This window comes from Pholis gunnellus (genome assembly GCF_910591455.1).
Source record: "Pholis gunnellus genome assembly, chromosome: 9".
NCBI classification, from domain to species: domain Eukaryota; kingdom Metazoa; phylum Chordata; class Actinopteri; order Perciformes; family Pholidae; genus Pholis; species Pholis gunnellus.
In genome coordinates this window covers 1,641,618-1,661,567 of record NC_136535.1, presented here as the reverse complement: position 1 = coordinate 1,661,567, position 19,950 = coordinate 1,641,618, and the positions used below count along the sequence as shown (strand labels likewise).

General features: G+C 41.6%; 1 protein-coding gene across 1 annotated transcript in view; it reads right to left on the bottom strand.

Moving 5' to 3' along the window:
• Window positions 1-332: 332 nt before the first annotated feature.
• Window positions 333-19,950, bottom strand: part of pipox (pipecolic acid oxidase) — a gene marked incomplete at its 5' end in the record, with an annotated part of 43,060 nt that continues 23,442 nt past the window's right edge. Inside the window, 3 exons of the mRNA XM_079166753.1 lie at window positions 333-2,706; window positions 8,258-8,333; window positions 12,870-13,019. Coding sequence (XP_079022879.1) covers window positions 2,576-2,706; window positions 8,258-8,333; window positions 12,870-13,019 — 357 coding nt within the window. The 3' untranslated portion in view covers window positions 333-2,575. The remainder of the gene's footprint in view (window positions 2,707-8,257; window positions 8,334-12,869; window positions 13,020-19,950) is intronic.

Sequence of the window (19,950 nt, the reverse complement as noted above, 5' to 3'; positions counted from 1 at the left end):
TGCTTGATAATTATTGGTGGTTGAATATTTGCATTTGCATGTTTAATGTACTTCTAATGGCTATAATGGCTCTTTGCTATCGGAGCAAATGGCTTGCTGATCTCTGCCATTTCGCTGCATAATTTTTCCATTCCCACTGATGGCCGTGGTTGGCATCCATTGTAATAGGCCGTCTGATTAGTGATTAAAATGTTTACCGGTACATGGGGAAATGGATCCAGGCAATAGGCCACCTCTGAAGCCTAAGCACGCAGCTGGCTTCACATAGACAAATGGCTCGACGGCTGATGTCTTTTTAACCATGTACTTAGTTTGGCAAAATGGAGAATGCTGGGAAGGCAGCTAGAGGGAAATTTACTGATGCATGAAATCATACAAGCCAATAAGATTATAGCTTTTTTCACTACCATTTATCACAGATGGGTGAATTTACAATGGCACAACAATGCTAGATTCTAGTTGGTGATGTTGGTTCTCTGGTCAAATCAAGGCAGTATTTGTTTGATCCTGGTTCACTGCTACGGTTCTTGTTGCTTTGGAGGACTGGACTGATATGCAGCTGTGTAGACTGCTCTCTGGTGATAGGGTGACATCTTCACACCTGTGTTCATATGTTTCACCACTATTAAGGAAAGGTGTCAACCCCAGTAATTCAGTGAGTGTATATGAACACAAGAAACCAGGTTACTCTGAGAAATCATTTTAAGCAGGATATCATCGTTAACATTTTCATGCACTGAGAGGGAAGGCTCTGTGGAAATAGCACAGCTTTTTCTTGTAAAAATATTTAAACATTGTGTGAAATTTACAAAGATTCAAAAGCTCAATTTTGGAAAGAGGCCTATTTAGAATCTATTAAGCCTATACTTCTATAGTCCATCTTTAAATGTATTATTTTGAAGAAAAGTGCATTGCTGCAGTTCTCCCACACTACACCGCCCCTCTACGCTCTGCACTGGCTGCTGTTGGCTACCTGTATCTGGTACAAGATAACGTTGCCTAACTTGTTGTGAATGGCTCAGGCCCATCCTACATCCAGGACATGGTCAAAACATACACCCCTGATCGCTTACTACTCCATCACTACAAAGGAGCCCCTCTACCACTCAACAAAGTCTCAACTGTTTGCTGTCCTGGTGTCACAAGGTGGAGCGAGCACCCCATAGCAGAAAGTAATCTGTTAAGACAACACCATGGCCCATAAAATAAAACCAACAAAAACACATTTTTTCTTACCGTCTCTAAATGGAGCACTTGAAGTAGATCAGCATATTTGATGACGTTGATGTATTTGTATGATTCTTGCACTTTTTGGGCCGTACCCACATGGTTGAATGGACTTCTTGTATGTCACATTGGAAAAGTCAATGTAATGTAATATGATCTCTCCTTTCATCCTGCTGCCCTGCCATCATAGTGATAATAAAGTCTTTGTCATGCACATGCATCCACGTTAGAGTTGATTAGAAACCCTGTCAGGTGTAAATGTGTTTCTCCAGGAGAAATCAAGTTAAGGAAATCAGGTTTCTGTACCACTTACAGAAACCTGATTTCTCCTATATGATGCTTGAAGGAATAGTTTAACATTTTGGTAAATGCACTTATTTGCTCTCTTGCCCAGAGTTAGATGAAAAGATATCTACCACTCTCATGTCTGTATGGTAAATATGAAGACACAGACTGGAACCAAGGACCTGAACAAATCGGGTTAGCGGTACCCAGTGCGAGCACGGACGATCCTAGCACCTGACTGATAAGCAAAAAGCATTATGATCATAATAAATTAATTCATCAATAAATGATTGTTGGAGACGCTGGTATAGGCAGGTCTGCTGTGCTGTGCTAGGCCCATTTACATTACTGAGTCAATGGAGGAAAAGGGATTCCTTTGTTAGCTGGTGATTCCATCAGTGGTGGAGGAGTCAGGCTGGGAAAGTTTTGGATCCGCTGTTAAAAGATGCAGTCCCAACTGTGCTCTGTCCCAACAAACACAAAACCACAACATGTCATTTCTGCATTTCTGTTTGTGTATGGATTACACAAACAGAAATGAGAAACAAAATAAAAGTGCTCGTTGGCAGATAAAGCACCCAGAGACAAGCTATTGTCTCCTTATTGTTGCCTTATCCCCGTGCTTCCAGTCTCTATGCTAAACTAAGCTAAGCTAATCGCCTCCTGGCTGAAGCTCCACATTCAGAATATAGACACTAGAGAGTTTTCAATCCCATCATCTCACAGAAAACAAATCAACCTGGTTCTTAAAATGTTGAACTAGTCTTTTAAGAAATCAGATTACTGCATAGAGCAGACTCTAACTCTGTCATGTAACTGCATGTGTATACACTGACTTTTATGATGCACGAGGGCTACACAGCTGATTACACCATGTGAAACTGGAAACACACATCGACTACATCAAATAAAGCAGCAGCACACATTATCAAAAAAACATAAGCCTACATGATTGTGTGATTATGTTTAACAACATAGGGCTAAATTACCATGGCAATTTAAAATCATACTACTGCCACAATGAGATAAGTCTTCTGGTGATCTGTTGATGCAGTATTCAGCTCTATAAAGCTGATTTGGTCTGATCCTGGAAGCGTCTGATTCGAAAAGGTGAAAGGTCATAGGAGGGCACTTCTCCCAGGATGAGTTCACACAGGAGCTTTCCAATGATTGGTCCAAACTTGAAGCCATGACCTGGAGAAGAGAAGTCATTACAGTGAGCAAAGTACGTACGTGGATCATCAAACCCCGCCAGATGAATCAATGTCCTAATATCAGCAAATCCATGCCCTGCACCTTTTAGTTACCCTATAAATAGCCTGCATCCGTGGACCTTTGTCTGAGTCAGGCGATGGGTTTGAGCCCCACATGAGTGCATACGTAAAAGAAGAGTAAAGCTGTTGCGATGCCTGTCACTGAGCATCTATTCACTTTAGTGAACCCGGGACCAAATGCTAAATTAAGGGGGATTTGTTCTTTCTCTGCGTAATGGCTTCATGTGCTCAAGCCCAGGAGTGAGATGAGTGTATGTATTTTCAAAATGCAGCAGTCTGATTGTCCTTGTTGCTAAGGTCTGGGAGGCAAATTGTGAATGTCAACAGGGCTTGAGGAATGCAGCACATTGCCATCTGACAAAGGTCTCGGAGCTCTTGTGGATTCTGCCTGGCTTTGAAGACATAAAAGCTTGGCTCCGACAGTTTGGCCACGTGAATTTTCATCTCGCTAGAGAAGGAGAATGGAAAACCTCAATAGATGGCCAAGCCCACGGGGTGACTTTGTAGCTATGGCAACCCCCCAGTACTTGCTTTAAAGCACTTGTATCAGGCTTTGATGACAAATGCATGTAGTGAAGGAGGGCGAGGAAGGCAACGCAGCCTTTTCAGTATTTGGGAGAATCCCTGTGAACCTCTCCAATATCTCTGAGCATCTTTTTTAGAGAATGAGCACAAAGAGTACAGATAATAATTAACAGTGAGTAATAAACATAATGAGCAAAAAGGATCATAATGTCTCCGGAGACATTGTGATCTAAATATAATGCAAAACTGAAGTCATGGGAGGGTTATCCTAATTACCAGTTTCTGTCTTTAATGCCTTTAATCCAAATCATAATTACGACTGGAAATCATGGAGCTTAATAGTATGGTGGTATCATTGAAAAGAAAAAGGTAACAAACATGGATGCAGAACCTCAGGGATGGAAGTAATAACTCACATTTACTCTTGTTGCTGCAACGTTGTTGTTTTGTGAACAAGTATTTTCTAACTTCAGTCATTTTATATTTTCTTACGCAAGTACTTTATATCTAAAGTATTTTAGCTGACTACTTTTCAAACCACACTGGTTATACTAGAGTGGACTGGTTCTAGTGGGACAGAGAAGCTGAATGGACTGGTTCTAGTGGGACAGAGAAGACAAGTGGACTGGTTCTAGTGGGACAGAGAAGCTGAATGGACTGGTTCTAGTGGGACAGAGAAGACGAGTGGACTGGTTCTAGTGGGACAGAGAAGGTGAGTGGACTGGTTCTAGTGGGACAGAGAAGCTGAATGGACTGGTTCTAGTGGGACAGAGAAGACAAGTGGACTGGTTCTAGTGGGACAGAGAAGCTGAATGGACTGGTTCTAGTGGGACAGAGAAGACGAGTGGACTGGTTCTAGTGGGACAGAGAAGACAAGTGGACTGGTTCTAGTGGGACAGAGAAGCTGAATGGACTGGTTCTAGTGGGACAGAGAAGACAAGTGGACTGGTTCTAGTGGGACAGAGAAGGTGAGTGGACTGGTTCTAGTGGGACAGAGAAGCTGAATGGACTGGTTCTAGTGGGACAGAGAAGACAAGTGGACTGGTTCTAGTGGGACAGAGAAGATGAGTGGACTGGTTCTAGTGGGACAGAGAAGACGAGTGGACTGGTTCTAGTGGGACAGAGAAGCTGAATGGACTGGTTCTAGTGGGACAGAGAAGACAAGTGGACTGGTTCTAGTGGGACAGAGAAGACGAGTGGACTGGTTCTAGTGGGACAGAGAAGACGAGTGGACTGGTTCTAGTGGGACAGAGAAGACGAGTGGACTGGTTCTAGTGGGACAGAGAAGACGAGTGGACTGGTTCTAGTGGGACAGAGAAGACGAGTGGACTGGTTCTAGTGGGACAGAGAAGACGAGTGGACTGGTTCTAGTGGGACAGATAAGACGAGTGGACTGGTTCTAGTGGGACAGAGAAGACGAGTGGACTGGTTCTAGTGGGACAGAGAAGACGAGTGGACTGGTTCTAGTGGGACAGAGAAGCTGAATGGACTGGTTCTAGTGGGACAGAGAAGACAAGTGGACTGGTTCTAGTGGGACAGAGAAGACAAGTGGACTGGTTCTAGTGGGACAGAGAAGACGAGTGGACTGGTTCTAGTGGGACAGAGAAGACGAGTGGACTGGTTCTAGTGGGACAGAGAAGCTGAATGGACTGGTTCTAGTGGGACAGAGAAGACAAGTGGACTGGTTCTAGTGGGACAGAGAAGACAAGTGGACTGGTTCTAGTGGGACAGAGAAGACGAGTGGACTGGTTCTAGTGGGACAGAGAAGACGAGTGGACTGGTTCTAGTGGGACAGAGAAGCTGAATGGACTGGTTCTAGTGGGACAGAGAAGACAAGTGGACTGGTTCTAGTGGGACAGAGAAGACGAGTGGACTGGTTCTAGTGGGACAGAGAAGACGAGTGGACTGGTTCTAGTGGGACAGAGAAGCTGAATGGACTGGTTCTAGTGGGACAGAGAAGACGAGTGGACTGGTTCTAGTGTGAAGAATTTAAGTATTAAAAAGTATTATTAGTAGAATTTATAGCACCCCAAGTGGTGAATAAAAGTGTCACAATAATAAAAGGTCAAAATATGTTAAAGAGTCACAATATATTTACTAAAGAATGAATTATATGTTTGTAATATGTTTACATAAAGGCTATTATATGTTGCAGTATATTTACACATTGAATGTATTAAAACCATAAAAGCATTGTCACTGGAGGACATGAACACTGAAGGAGGGGTCAGAGCGATCAGAAGCCAATCACTGACCCCAGAAGACGGCCTTTGTGTTTTGCGACAGGTTTCGGACGCTTTCCGACCATCAAAGAACATAAAAAGAATGTTTGAAAGAGCGTGCTGGAGATCACGGCAGTTCCGTTTTGAGGCCTGCTCCTTTTTTTTTCTTTTCCTATATTCCACAAAAAGTTCAGTGTACTGTAAACAAATACTGTTCCAGAAACAGCCTGACATTGCCATCGAACCCTGAGTTAGATGAGAGGATGATATCAGTTTCATCTCCGTGCAGTAACTACAGAGGTCAGGGAGACTTTGGTCTAGCTTAGAAAAAACAAAACACTGCTAGCATGTCAAAACTAAAAAAAAATATATTTCTTCCAGTGACTTCAGCTTATATATTTGTTTGTCAGTTTATGAGTCAACAAGGTTTAGAGCTCAAACCTGACAGCCCCACATGAGGAGACAGGAACTTTGAGATGATGCATTCAGTCACTTGTAACTGCTTGTGAAATCTCATGCATATTACATGACTGTTTGCAGACATGAATAAAAAAAGAAAGGGTGCATAGGACAGTTTTGGAGTTGTCTCTGGTATTTGAGCAAAATTAAGCCGTTCATGTCCTGGGAATAGCTTTGTGCTGAACACATGACAGAACTAATATCTCATTTGAAGCTGATTAGGCCACTCACTAACACAATCAGCGGTTGTAGCTGCAGCACACAGCTCATAGAGGTTAACTTCAAACCCTTAGTTTATCAATCAACAATATGTTTCCTGTTAACATCCCAAAATCATGCAAACTGTATGTAAAAACCGATGAGCATGATTAGAAGTAATGCAAAGAAGGACAAATTCATGAAACTTTTTTCAAGTTGCACTATCATATCTTTTTTGACATTACAAAGGCTCCCTTCAACACTGGCTCTCTCCTCTAGCCATTCATATACACATACGCACTGTTAAAAACCGACTGACAAAAATTACAACTTTCAATTGCCTTGGCCAGGCGTCCATGGTCGCCGAGGTACCAGTAACCTGATGTGGTCAGGTCCTATGCCCTGACCAATGGGCTGTCCTGACCCTTACTACTCGAGGTTAATGCCAAACCTCAACCAACCGTCTATTCTAAGAAATGCAGTGGGATTCATAATTACGTGAGTATGACATGACTCAGTTGTACAGATGGAATTAATGCTGTCCTGAATTCAAAGACAACACGAAATAAACATAGAAATGCAGTTGTGTCTGTATTAGGGAGCAAACAGCATCTACAGCAAATTAAAAGGGGAAATGTTTTAAAATATGAGAATATAACGGTAACATTTTCAAATGAAGGCCTCTCTGTAATTCAAGCCTGTTTCAAATAAAAGTCTGGTTCTCTCTTTTACTAATCCTGTCATTTCTGTTTTCTTCCTCCTGTCCAATAAATCCTTCCTAGACCGTGACCTTGTTCCTCTGACCATAGACATATACCTCTGCAGCTTTTTATGTCTGAGCTTGAAACACACATCACAGCTCGTCACACGTTCCTCTGTGCTGCTCACTGAGCACTGGACCACTTGGCTTTGTGTTTCTTGGTTGAGGAGGAAACAAGTGATGCTGATTCATTTGGCTGCTGCAGTTTATGTGCTGGCACTCATCAGCACGCTTCTTTCTGCTCTTTGACTTGTTGAGCTGTTTGCATTGTTCATTTAGACATCGACTCCAACACAGAAGCTTTTTGTCATTGTTGTTTTGAAGTATTTTAACTTTAATAAATGATTGTAGACAGAAGTGTGACATCCAATAGCCTACATGTGTCAATAATGTTTGGTCGATATGTTAACATTTTCCAACCAGCCATTAGCCCAACAACCAATGCTTGCCAATATATTTGCACACGCGGCCAACCCCTCAGCTGAGAGATCAGCTAGAGGTAGAGCATCATGAAACACACTACATTCAAACTCAACAGACACAACATAAGACTCACCAACACCTTCTGGGTCAGCCTTTCCAACAACCACAAACTCTCACAACAATCTCAAACTGTTCCCCCACTGTCTCATACTCACCTAACCCTAGTGTCAACAGTCCTTGTGTGTTCCATGATGCTTACACAAGCCCACCACTTCGGACTGGAGTTTGTGCTGACATTCATAGTGCCCAGATGATGAATTTCAATGACAAATGATTTGTCTTTGCTTTACAACCAAATGCCTAAACAAATAACGCCATTTCCACCAGTCTCCACTTTGTGTTTCGTGCTAATTTGCAAACGTTACATTGATAATGCACTAAACTATAATGGTGTACATGATAAACGTGACCTGTTATACATCAGCATGGTAACACTGACATAGTGAGCATGTCAGCCTTTAATGCAAAGCACCACAATGCCCAAGTACAGCCTCACAGAGCTCTCAGCGTGGCTGTAGACTCGTATAAGACTGTACAGCGTCCTAATAATTGCTCTAAATAAATTCTCACAGCTGGACGGCTGCTGGGTTCAGCTGTTACTAGGCTACACTATTAGCTAGTGAAGTAAAGGAAGCTTAATTCCAACGATGAGTTTAAAATGTCGACTTCCACGATGTACAAACTGTAGTTCTGTATTGTTTTCTGGTAAGTGGATACGTTAACAGTGGGATGATGCAGCCTAACACACTCATGGTTTGTCAAAGATGATCCCATTCAATAGATTTTCTATGATTTGGTTTATGATATGTTGTGTTGTGATGTACCTGAAAATCCTGCTCCAAACACAATGTTACTGTGGGAGGGGTGACGGTCCAGCACAAAATGCTGGTCAGGCGTTATCTGCAAAAACGACAAAACATGAAGAGTCAGATAAAAATGAAAGGGTTTGGAACCACAGGGAGGAGCTGGGATCTCACAGCCTCGACTAACGCTCTTGTTCGATAAAAGCAATGTAGCTTATACATATTTAGTCAAGAGCGATACAATATTCTTTTTCCTGCCTCTTAATTCCACCATATGGAGACATGAATAGCGAACTGACAGAGAATTGCAGATTTTCCTGAGAACCATTAGACAAGGACACACACATTCCCTCCCTCTCCATCAAAGTCATAGCAGAAAATGTATTTAACTGGATAAAAGAGTCCAGCGCAGAATACATAATGAACTCTGACAAAAGAGAAAATGTTACCACAACTGTAGAGACACATGTAATTTAACTCTGTCCTCTATTAATAGTCCCTGGTAATGGAACAAAACACTTGCTGTTAAGTGAGAAAAGAGCGTAACTGTCAGGATTTTCAGGGGCATTGGACAAGGTCACAGAAATGATGTTTTACTACAGCTTCAGTATGTGATCGCGGTAAAAGCAGCTCGCTGTGTGTGTTGCTGGAGGGCAGAGCGGCTGCACAACCCCTACCCCCGCAACACACACACAGACACACACACACACACACACACACACACACACACACTGTATACTTCTATCTTTGTAAGGACACTCATTGACTTAATACATCAGTCATTACACAAAGACTGGGTCGGGGCCCAAGGTAGGTCGCAGGAGATTTCATTAGGCTCACCAAAAATATTCTCAGAATTTCTTCCATAGTCTCTAGTCTGTTGAGGTATGTCCGAGACACACCGCACCCTAAGAACCTATCTATTAAAATAATTGATACATCTTTTGATTAATCGATTTATTGAAATTATGGATTAAACAAGTACCTGCAAAAAGGGGTAACTGTAGTTTTGCTGCACACTACAGATGAACTTTGATACTATCTAACACCTCTCGATCTGAGGAGCAAGAAGTCAGGTCCTAAATAGCGTTAAAGCAGCGTACTGTGGTTTGAGCATCTGGCTGACTCTTAACAGGGAAGTCTTCGAGACGCGTTATAAATTAACACCTAACTAGCATAAAGAAACATGGCCCCTGTGGCCCCTAGAAATCCTATCTCAAGGTGTTATTTGTATTTTATGTGAGTTGTCTATTTCTCTTTTTATTTTATTTTGATTTCTATGATGAGTTACGATCTAGTGCCTATTAACAGCCTAAGAGTATTATATATTCAGACATCAATATACTCGTTGCATATAATCCCATATCGCTTAGAGACGTGTTAATTATAAAACTGTTTTAATGTGTGACTTCTTACCATTTATCAAAATGTATAAAAAGTAGGACTGTCAGAAGGGACGAGAGTTTGAGTACTGTTTTGTCCAATGATTAAAGAATGACCTGAAGTCTATATGGACCCGGAGGTTGAAGAAAGCGCGAAGGAGACATGTACAAATAGGAGGAAAGAAGAAACGATTGGGGCTCTTCTTCTTTTGAGCGGGCTTTAGGGCTTTGGGTTTTTGACAACTTGGTATATTTGAGATCTTGCATGATCAATCATTTCATTTTTATTAATCATTTTTGTAACCTTTTTTAAACTTCTTGTAAAAGCCAAATAAAACTGGTTTGTATTTTGTGCATTCCAACCAAAGTCCAGTGTTGCTCATCTCTGGTGGGGTCCTCGTAGTCTCCTCAAGGTAATACAGCTCTTCCCCTGGGATAAGCTGACAGTAGTACATTTACTAGATATATATCTAGTACATTTATAAATGTATAAATGACATTCCTGCTAAAAGCTAAGGTTAAGATTGTGTTGTTTTTCATTGCTGTGATTTACTAACTTGGTTGGCTCAGATTGATGTTGAGGCTCTGCTAATGTATCATATGTGATTTTACAGTGTTGGTTCATGATGTTTAGACATTATCTGAAGTGTAATAGAAAATGATAGGGATTAGATTGGCATCTAAATGTAGGGGTGTTAGGCCCAGGGTCCTGAAGCTGCCCTTAATAACCAAGCGAGGTTCTCAACCACACGGGGTTCCTTCTCCAGCGGGCTCACCCTGGAGTACATCCAGTCCTCCCACACCTATTGCACACACACATCTAAATCTGTTGATAATTGTAACTTATAACATTGAATCTAGTGTGAAAGTCTAGCTACATTCTGTTTGTTTAACCCAGTGGTTCTCAAACCTTTCCTGTCACGCCCCACTTTGGAGGAAGAAAAATGTTCATGCCCCAATGCTGAGCTTAGATCTGTATTTTGTTTTGAGAGGCAACAGCAGAAAAGCCGATCTCACAGAGGTAGGATGTGGTGAAGGGAAGCAGAATGTCCTCAGCCCTCTGTCCGATGAGTGGAGGCTCCCTCTCCACACCGAGCCAGAACTCACTCAGTGTTTGAGCAGTAAACCTCAGCCTCCAGGTAGAGTCGGACGTCATCTCGATAATGTCTCTTCATTTTGCACTAAACTACACATGTGAGTCGCCAAGGATCTCGGCCGTCACTTATACGCAAGCGTAACCTGTTAACGGCGTTACGTAAACATTTACACGGAAGTACAGACATTTTGCCATGTATTTATTAATGACTTAGTTTTATGTCCATGTACTTTGTAATTTCGTTAAAATTCTGCATTTACCCCCTGCGCCCCACCTGTAATACCACTGTGCCCCACTAGAGGGGTGCGCCCCACAGTTTGAGAAATACTGGTTTAACTGATGAGAGGAAATGAAAAGAATGGGCCAGCCTGTTAACTCCACCTAAACGTATATTGTTTATCTGATGATAGTGTGGGGTTGCTCGTGGGTAGAATTGTCCTTTAACCACATGGTTCCATCCTCACTTGCTACTGTCTGCATGTCAAAGTTTGAGCGAGACTCTGAACCCCTAGATCAGTGGTCCCCAAACTACGGCCCGCGGGCCGGATGCGGCCCGCCTCCACATTTGGTCCGGCCCCCTGAACAATACCAGAGACGCATTATGATTTTTTTTCAGTCTGCACAATTAATCGAATTTTAATCGCGATCACGATTTTGGCTACCACGATTAAATGAGCATGATCGTCTGCGATATTAACGTTTAAAATACGTGCTCTGCTACACATCAAATCAAACGCTTCCTGAATCAGCCAACCACCAGGGGTCGAACGAGATGAGAGCTGTCATGCGCGCACCCTGTAGAAGTAGAAGAGCAGAGAGACGGGAGCTTGAAGGACGAGTACTTGTGCTTAATTTATTTACACGCTGGCATGTCATGTCTGTCACTACATGGTCGCGCGTTTTCAATTCCCCTGCTCTCTGTATCGCGCACGGCGGTGTTCCGCCGCGATCCGCGCACACGATGCAACAGTCGCTCACCTGCGAGTAGCACGCACGTAGCACCCCCCCCCCCCCCCCCCCCCCCCCATAATCGTGCGGCCCTAGGTCAAACGATATGTTCAGTGATGTGGCCCTCACAGGAAAAAGTTTGGGGACCCCTGCCCTAGATGCTCCCCGGGTGCTTTACAGCAGCCCACTGCTGCTAAGATGATTTCCTTCATCCTAAAATGTGTATGCTTTATGCAAATGCTTAGGATGGGTTAAATGCAAAGGTCAAATTGTATGTTTGTACCTGTATGTATATGAAAATTTAAATATGGTTTAAGAATGAGCTCACACACACACACACACACACACACACACACAGAATCTAGTACTTAATTAAATACAGACAGCTACTTATACACTTCATATTAACAGTTTAACTGCCGAATATGGAAGCCCATAGAAGACTTCATTTAAATGATAATGTAAACTTGAAGATGAAAATGGCAATAGCATTATAAATTTAGAGTGTTATTTGAGTAAATATGTTAATAAAAATGCAATAGATTGATGCATTAATATAATTAAGTATTAAAACCTCTTGCTACCGAGATCCCCCTTTAAAGACTAACTGCTCACTTAAACATGTGTTTAAAGCTATAAACTAAAAGATGTGACTGTACTGTGATTAAACACATCAATGACAGTTCTTACCAAATATATAAAAATCCCACAAAACCCTCGACTTCAATATTTAAAATGGCTGCTTTGCGCATCAACAGTAAAAAAGCTGTAGTAATAGGATTTATGTTATCACTTCTGTCTCATTATATTAGTCATACATACATACATACATACATACAGTACTTTCCAACTCCTATCAGTGAAAATGTTGCTACCCTGGATGAATGCCTAAAATACCGGCATAATAATAACCCCATTTGTAGTGCTGGAACGCCGTCAACTCGAGTGTGAAGTCATTCCCAGCTCCTAATTCAGCATTAGGCACCAACCTTGGGGTGAAGTTACACTTTAATTAACAAAATAGAAGCATTTGAAGTGTAAATATTACCTAAGGACTTTTAATTAATGTATCATTAAATAAGTCTTGCCAGTTTGTTGAATCTTTTGATGTTCTCTGATGACCCATAGATGTCATTAAACTGCTGGACCTTCTGAGGCTAAAATCTCAATACTTTGATGTACTGTGATGTGGAGTGTGTAAACTGACCGTGTACATGCAGCTCTCCACCACAGCAGGTTCAGGGACCAGGCCAGGAAAACAGCGGGCAATGATGCGCTGGAGGATGACAATATCAGACCTGTCTGTCTGCATGTCTCTCTCGTCTGGGTCTGTCTCACCTCCAATATGGTAGCATATCTGCACACAGAATGACATCATCGATATTATTTCTATATGAAACGCTAAAAGCTCGGTAGCCCTGCCTACTTAGATGAATAGCTGCAGCAGGCCAACGTTGTTCATAATATAACACCATCCAACCCTGACTGTGTTCTGTAAGGCAGAGGTCCCCAACCGTTTTTGCGCCACGGACCGGTTTCATGTAAGACAATATTTTCACGGACCGGCATTCAACCTGTGGCGGATAAACACGACGAAATAAAATGATACGATCGGCATTAAAACAAATAAAAAATGCATAAATAAATACAACTCACACTAACGCTGAATCAGTGGAGCCCTGAGCTGGTTTCTCTGCAATGAGACGGTCCCATCTGGAGGTAATGGGAGACAATGACACCCGAAGTGTGTTCCTCATGTCCAGATTACTTCGTTTTGTTTTGATTACTGTCACTGCAGAACATCCCGCTTCACAAAAATAGGATGTTGGACATGGAAGCAGTGCTTTAGTGGCAAGCTCAGGATATTCAGCCTGGATTTTAATCTAAACACCAGCAGAGTTGTTGTCTCAAACATACTTTTAAGGCCACCGTCATTTACAATCTCCAGCAGCTGGTCTTCCTCTGTCACCACATATTCTGCAGAGCGGGTTTGGCGCGTGAGAAATACTCCTGATATTTAACTAGACTCCTGATATTGTCTGTTAAATGAAGCTTTCTTTTTCTTGGAAGTTGTAGGCTCTTGTCTGTCTCCTTAGTGGCCTTTTCCTCTTTGCAAAGAAGCTTTCCAAAAGTGATTTACTAATTTTCGCTAGTTTGCGGCCTTAATCTTTGAGGTAACGTATCACGTGACCGAGACAAGCGTCTTGCCATGTGTCAAGAGCCACAGGCGGATAAAATTGCAAGAGAATCCGGTCATTTTTCAAAATAAAACTTTAAAAAAAAATCAATAAAACGGAAATAATATAATATTTATTCTTTCTGTGCGGCCTGGTACCAAATGCTTTTTTGCATGCTTACTTGTAGCATAAATACAGCATTTATTCATTTAGTATTCAGTTATTAAGGGTCTTTGTGTCATTTCTACCACCACCATTTGAATCACAACAACGTCAAAGAGACTCAGCATGGCACTCCTTAAGCACATTGTCCACTGTTCAAAAGAGCAGGTGCACCATGAGCTCATTCAGCAGCCCCTGTCAAGGATTATCAGATCATATCATGCAGGGAAGCAAAGCACAATTTAAAAGCTGATGTAAAGATGCCAATGAGTAATAATAATAATACGTTTTACTTGTATAGCGCTTTAAAAGAGGTACCCAAAGGCACTACACATGGTAAAAACAGAAACAATAAAAGCAATTACAATACAAACAAAAAAGATGTCATAACAGTAAGGAACAACACAAAAACAAACATAACTAGCATCAGAGTTAAAAGCAGATTTAAATGGATGAGTTTTACGTAGTGCTGGGCAATGATTAAAAAATGTAATCGCGATTAATCGCATGATTTTTTTGCGATTAATCGCATTGTTATGCGCTAAATTAAATAATGAATTCAAAAGTAGTGTATTGCGCACTTTTATTTTAAAAGTACTGCTATATGAACTGAAGTGCAATAACATTTGGTTTGCAAACATTTTAAACAAATAAGGTTATTTTTAACAGCAGTATTCTCTTTACACAGTAGCAGTTATAATACAGTTATAATGATTCTGTTAATAGATATTCAGCCGGTGTTCATAACTATATCTTCATGTGTGTAATAGATGCAATTTGAAATATAGTTTTTGAAAACTGCAAACCTATCTACGTCATTCACTTATTGTATTTGTGTTTGCTCGTTGCACTTATTGTATGTGTTTGTTTCTGCACTGTACGTTTGCTCTGGTTTATTCTCTTACATACTTGTTTAGCAAAGGAGATGCACTTACGACTTCTGGTGACTAGTAGTTCTCTTGAATACCGATGTTGAATACACTTATTGTAAGTCACTTTGGATAAAAGAGTCTGCTAAATGACTGTAATATAATATAAGACGCTGTACATGGAGGGACTTAGGACTCAGGGGAATGTAGGTGAAGGAAACAGAAAGAGACAGAAGAGACACCACACAAACAGCTGTTCAACGCTCGCTGTCAGCTGGCCGGTTCTTGCTTTAAAAATGTCCGATTAATAATTTTAAAAAAAACTGCATTAACACGCGATAAAATAATTGTCGGTGTTAATTAATTAATGCGTTAACGAGATAACGTGCTAACTTACCCAGCACTAGTTTTAAGTGCAGTTTTGAAAGTGGCAAGTGACGGGGAATGTCTGAGATGCTGGGGGAGAGAGTTCCAGAGGGAGGGGGCAGCAATGGAGAAGGCCTTCATTGACCCCTGTGTAATGACAGGAAGCAAAGAAGACCATCTTTTGGTCTCTACACTGAGGGTGGAGAGCAAAGCTAACTGATATCCGTTTCTTTATCACCAACACATTCTCACTACCAACTCATCAAATACCGACATTCGCTCAGTGGCATTAAGCTTCAAACTATGGCGCTCTAGGTTCCCCTCTAGAATCAGTTTAGAACATACCATGGACGGTGTGTCAGTTTCCATTGTCTCCTCCTCGTTATATGCATATTGTCTTTTCAAAATAAACTTCCGTAGTCACGGGAAGTTTAGGTTTAGGCAACAAAACTATTTAGTCAAGTTTAGGAAAAGATTGTGGTTGACGTTAACTCACGAGACAACTGAGTGAGTAACGACTCAGGTGACTAACCATACTAACGAGTAACAGGATTAGCGACTCACGTGACTAACAATACTAAAGAGTCATGTGACAATGTTGACTTTTAGTTTCACACGTGACATACAGCGGCCTCCTGGGTGAAAGTTTGTTTGACCCAACCATCCAAAGCCCGGTGTGTCTCATTCAGACACTAAAGGGTGCCTCTGTGTGTTGATATCAGACGCTGAGGGGCGCTGACCGAGCTGTGGTATTTCACGAGTTATACTGACAACAAGAAGGTTGTGAATACTCTGAAATTCAGGAGTTCATGAGTTGTTAAACAACTGTATAATGAACTAAACATTCAAACAAATGAATAGAGAAGTGTTTTAATATGAGAACTAAATCTAAGTGATTAACTTTTCTCATGCTGTTTGTATCAGTCTTATTAAATGGTAAACCTCTATTGTATGATAATCTAAGAAACAAACAAGTCAAATTTCAGAAGTCAACTGATTGGAATATATATATATATGTAATTTGGTCAACAACACCTTTGTGTGACAAAGGTGAATATCATATCTCCTTTTGGTCCGTTAGGGTACATAGTCACATCGATGATGCATCCTCCAATATATAATATAATGCAGTATAAATATACTTAGAATGTGTATATTCTGCTCATAGCACTGTATAATTACAGTCATAAGCACAAATATTTCTAAAGCATTATAATAAATAATCAAACACATTATAAAGGATTTTATGAGTACAAGAAAACAGTTATTATATGAAACTAATACCTCTAGAGCAGGGGTGTCAAACATACGGCCCGCGGGCCGGATCCGGCCCGCCATGTCATTTTATGTGGCCCGCGAATCCGCCAGCAAAAAAAAAAAATGTAAAAGTCGGACAATTTACAAATATCCGTTGTATCGCGCACGGCGGAGCTCCTCCCCGATCCGCACGCGCCGCGCACACCTCCACCAGCGTATGTGGCAGCAGCAGCAGCAGCAGCAGCCCCCCTCCCCGCCGACGAAGAAGGAGCAGCACCCCCCCCCCCCCCCCCCCCCCCCCCCCCCCCGCCGACAACCGGCCCTTTGGGGGCAACCATGATGCTGATGTGGCCCCAGAGCGACAATGAGTTTGACACCCCTGCTCTAGAGTCATCAGGTAATGTTTCATGTAAAGCTTAGGAATAAGGAAAGAAAGATATGTTTTACATATCTACATTACTTATTTAGGCTCCTGTTGTCAGCTTGAAAGGTAAAAGAGTGACTGCCATACACACAAAGCTACTTTTATGTGCTGATCCTGTCAGCCAGGTCTGACACTTACAGTCTCACCAGAGACCAGAGGCACAGCGAGAAGGCTGAGGAATTACAAGAGTTGCATTTTATTTTTTTTAATTTTCTGACAGGTTGATGCTGTAAAAATACAACAAAAACTAATTACAATATTCTTCTCTGCATCATTGCGTGTTTTTTTGTCAAACTATGTTAAATGGTCCAAACATTGGACATACAGTAGCTCTGGTGACTGTGTGAATAATGTGATGTGGCATCACCATCTGTCCACTCCTCTCTTCTATGCATGTGGTCTGCTATTAGGCTGTGAGCTCCTGCTGGCCCGCCATAATGCCCAAAATAGAGATGTGCCATCAGATGACTTTAAACCCAGCACAACTCCCACAACTAATCTGATGCTGAGGTGAGACAAATTACATTTTACAGTTGACTTTGCAGCAGTGTTTTTATTCAAAAGTTGACTGCAATTGTACCACCGTGGCGATGTGGTTCTCAAGGCAGAAAAGCTTCTCTGTATTTACAGATCGGTGTGAGGGTCATCTATTGGTGAGCGAGGTTAAAGAAATGAATACATTATCAGTGACTGTACAAAATCTTCCACATTTTTCATTTTGTAGTTATCTTTTTTCTTTTACCTTTCATTATTTTATTATGTTGAACCTTTAATGTTTTAAATGTCAGGTTCGCCATACGATATTCGTAGCATTAATACAGCAGCACACAACTATTATCAGCATCTTTAACCTCTTAAACTGAGCCCTATTTTTAGGCCTCTGCTCGAAAATGTCATACCCATACTCAAAGGGGCATATCTCTCTAACTACAAGGTCTATATGAATAATTTCAATGGAATAATAACACTAACACTTGTGAGATTTGTTAATATGTGTACATATCAGTGTATATGTTACTGGTTAATGCTGAATGAATATAACACACAGCTCAAATTGAAAATATTCAGGTTCGCCTGAAAGAAATTGTATTTATTTTAGATAATGCAGATACACCCAAATCAACCCTCACAAGTCATAGCACAAACAGGTCAGAAGTCTCTCAAAAATAAATGGCTTTGAAAAAGTGAAGCAGGCCAGAGATATTGATGTTTTTGTACAGGTCAGCCGACAACAATTCTGATTTTGGAAGCAGCACTTTCAGCTGTTTTATTGTAACATTTTTTACGCTTCAAGTCTATTTTTGTCACGTTTAGTGAAGCGTAATCTGTCTCGACAGCTGTTTAAAATACACACACTGCTATTCTTGTGTTTTAAACTCATTAAACGTATCTACATTCATTGATCAAAGCTACCAGTCTGTGAGCTCACCTGTCTCACTGCTGGCAGTTTACCCTCACTCGCTACAGTGGGTAGTGTGGCAAATAAAATCAATGCATAAATACACATTACTGTTGAGTTCTTAATTTTTTTTGTTTACAGAAGATGGACTATGTGTGGATAGCTCGCACATCGCTTCCGTCTCACTTCCAAAGCGGATTCCAGTAAGATCCACCGGTGCAGTGGTGCAGCAGGGAAATAACCGTGGGGTGACGTTACTTTCTGTTTTGTTCAGGGAGTATCGCTATGGTTACCTTGCATGGCAGATGGATTCTCGCGATTTTGATAGATCAAGCAAAAATCGCGGGATCACATATCACACAAAAACCCATCTTATCAGGCTTCATGTAATTTGTTTGTGCCCGGAAAGCCAATCAGCATCCTGTGTGAGGAGCTACTGGCAGCTAGAGGTGTGTGTTAGGTGTGTGAGGCGTGGAGAGGTGACTGTTTGTTCTAAACAACAATGGCGGCTCCTGAAGAGGTTAGCGTAAATGCTACAATAAAATCAGTTCTATCAGAACTAGAGAGTATTTCTTTATTTAAAAAGAGTAGAGAACCACACTGAAGGCTTTTCTCGATGGAAGGTGCCGGATCGTTCTGGCCCACTTTAACCCCTGGTTACAGGATAATGGCGTGCGAGTGGAGTGTGCGATTCTGGAGAAAGAATGTTGATATTTGAACTTAACTCCCAAACAGCCACCTCCAGATTTACCATCCCTCTCGCACCCACTGCCATTCTCTATATACACCCGAGGCCTTTCTCCTCCTTGAACATGAGCATGAACACTCCCTGTAGCTGATCGGCTGGAATAATGTGTCGCTCGAGTTGAGTTTCTTTCCCATTTACAGAGTGTAATGGCCAGTCCAGCAGCCACAGACTGAACCACAGGACATGGTGGTTTGATTTGTGTTACTATTTCTTTGGAGAAAGTGTTATGATACTATTGTTTCATTACCTTTCTCAATTAAGACATTTTTTGTTGTTATAGTAGTTTGTTCAAAAGATTATCTTAGTCTATCCCCCTGAGAGTCTGAATGTCCTAATCAGCTACGATAGAAGTCTCCTCCATGTCTCGGTTAGGGAGTTCAGTTTTTGCTACTCTAATCTGTTAATTCTTCAGTTTAGTTCTCTTATGTTGACCTCTTTATAAACTGCACTTTCATGCAGTGTTTTTTAGTCAAAATGATATAGGGTCACGTTGATTATAAATTACATCAAATGTATTCCTGCATTTGAAACATTTTACATGCACACATGCTGTTAGCAAAATGATTTAATGGGTGTAAAGGTGTGTTCACACCAAACGCGATGAACGCGGCGCGAATCGTGTTCATCGCGTCATTCGCGCCGCCGGTATTGCCGGGGACTATTTGTGTTCATTCGCGTGCATCGCGCTGGACGCGCCAGAGAGGGAGCGCGGCTTATCGGCCTGAAAGCCATTCAACTGTCCGCCATCAACCGTAGAAAAATAACCTCTATTTCTGCTCAGTACGTGTTGTGGAAGTCCCAGATATCACGGGGAACTAAACACCGTCATGTCTGGTTCGTAAAATAGTCTGGAGGAGCTCCGTGGATTTCATCGAGCTCACTGTGT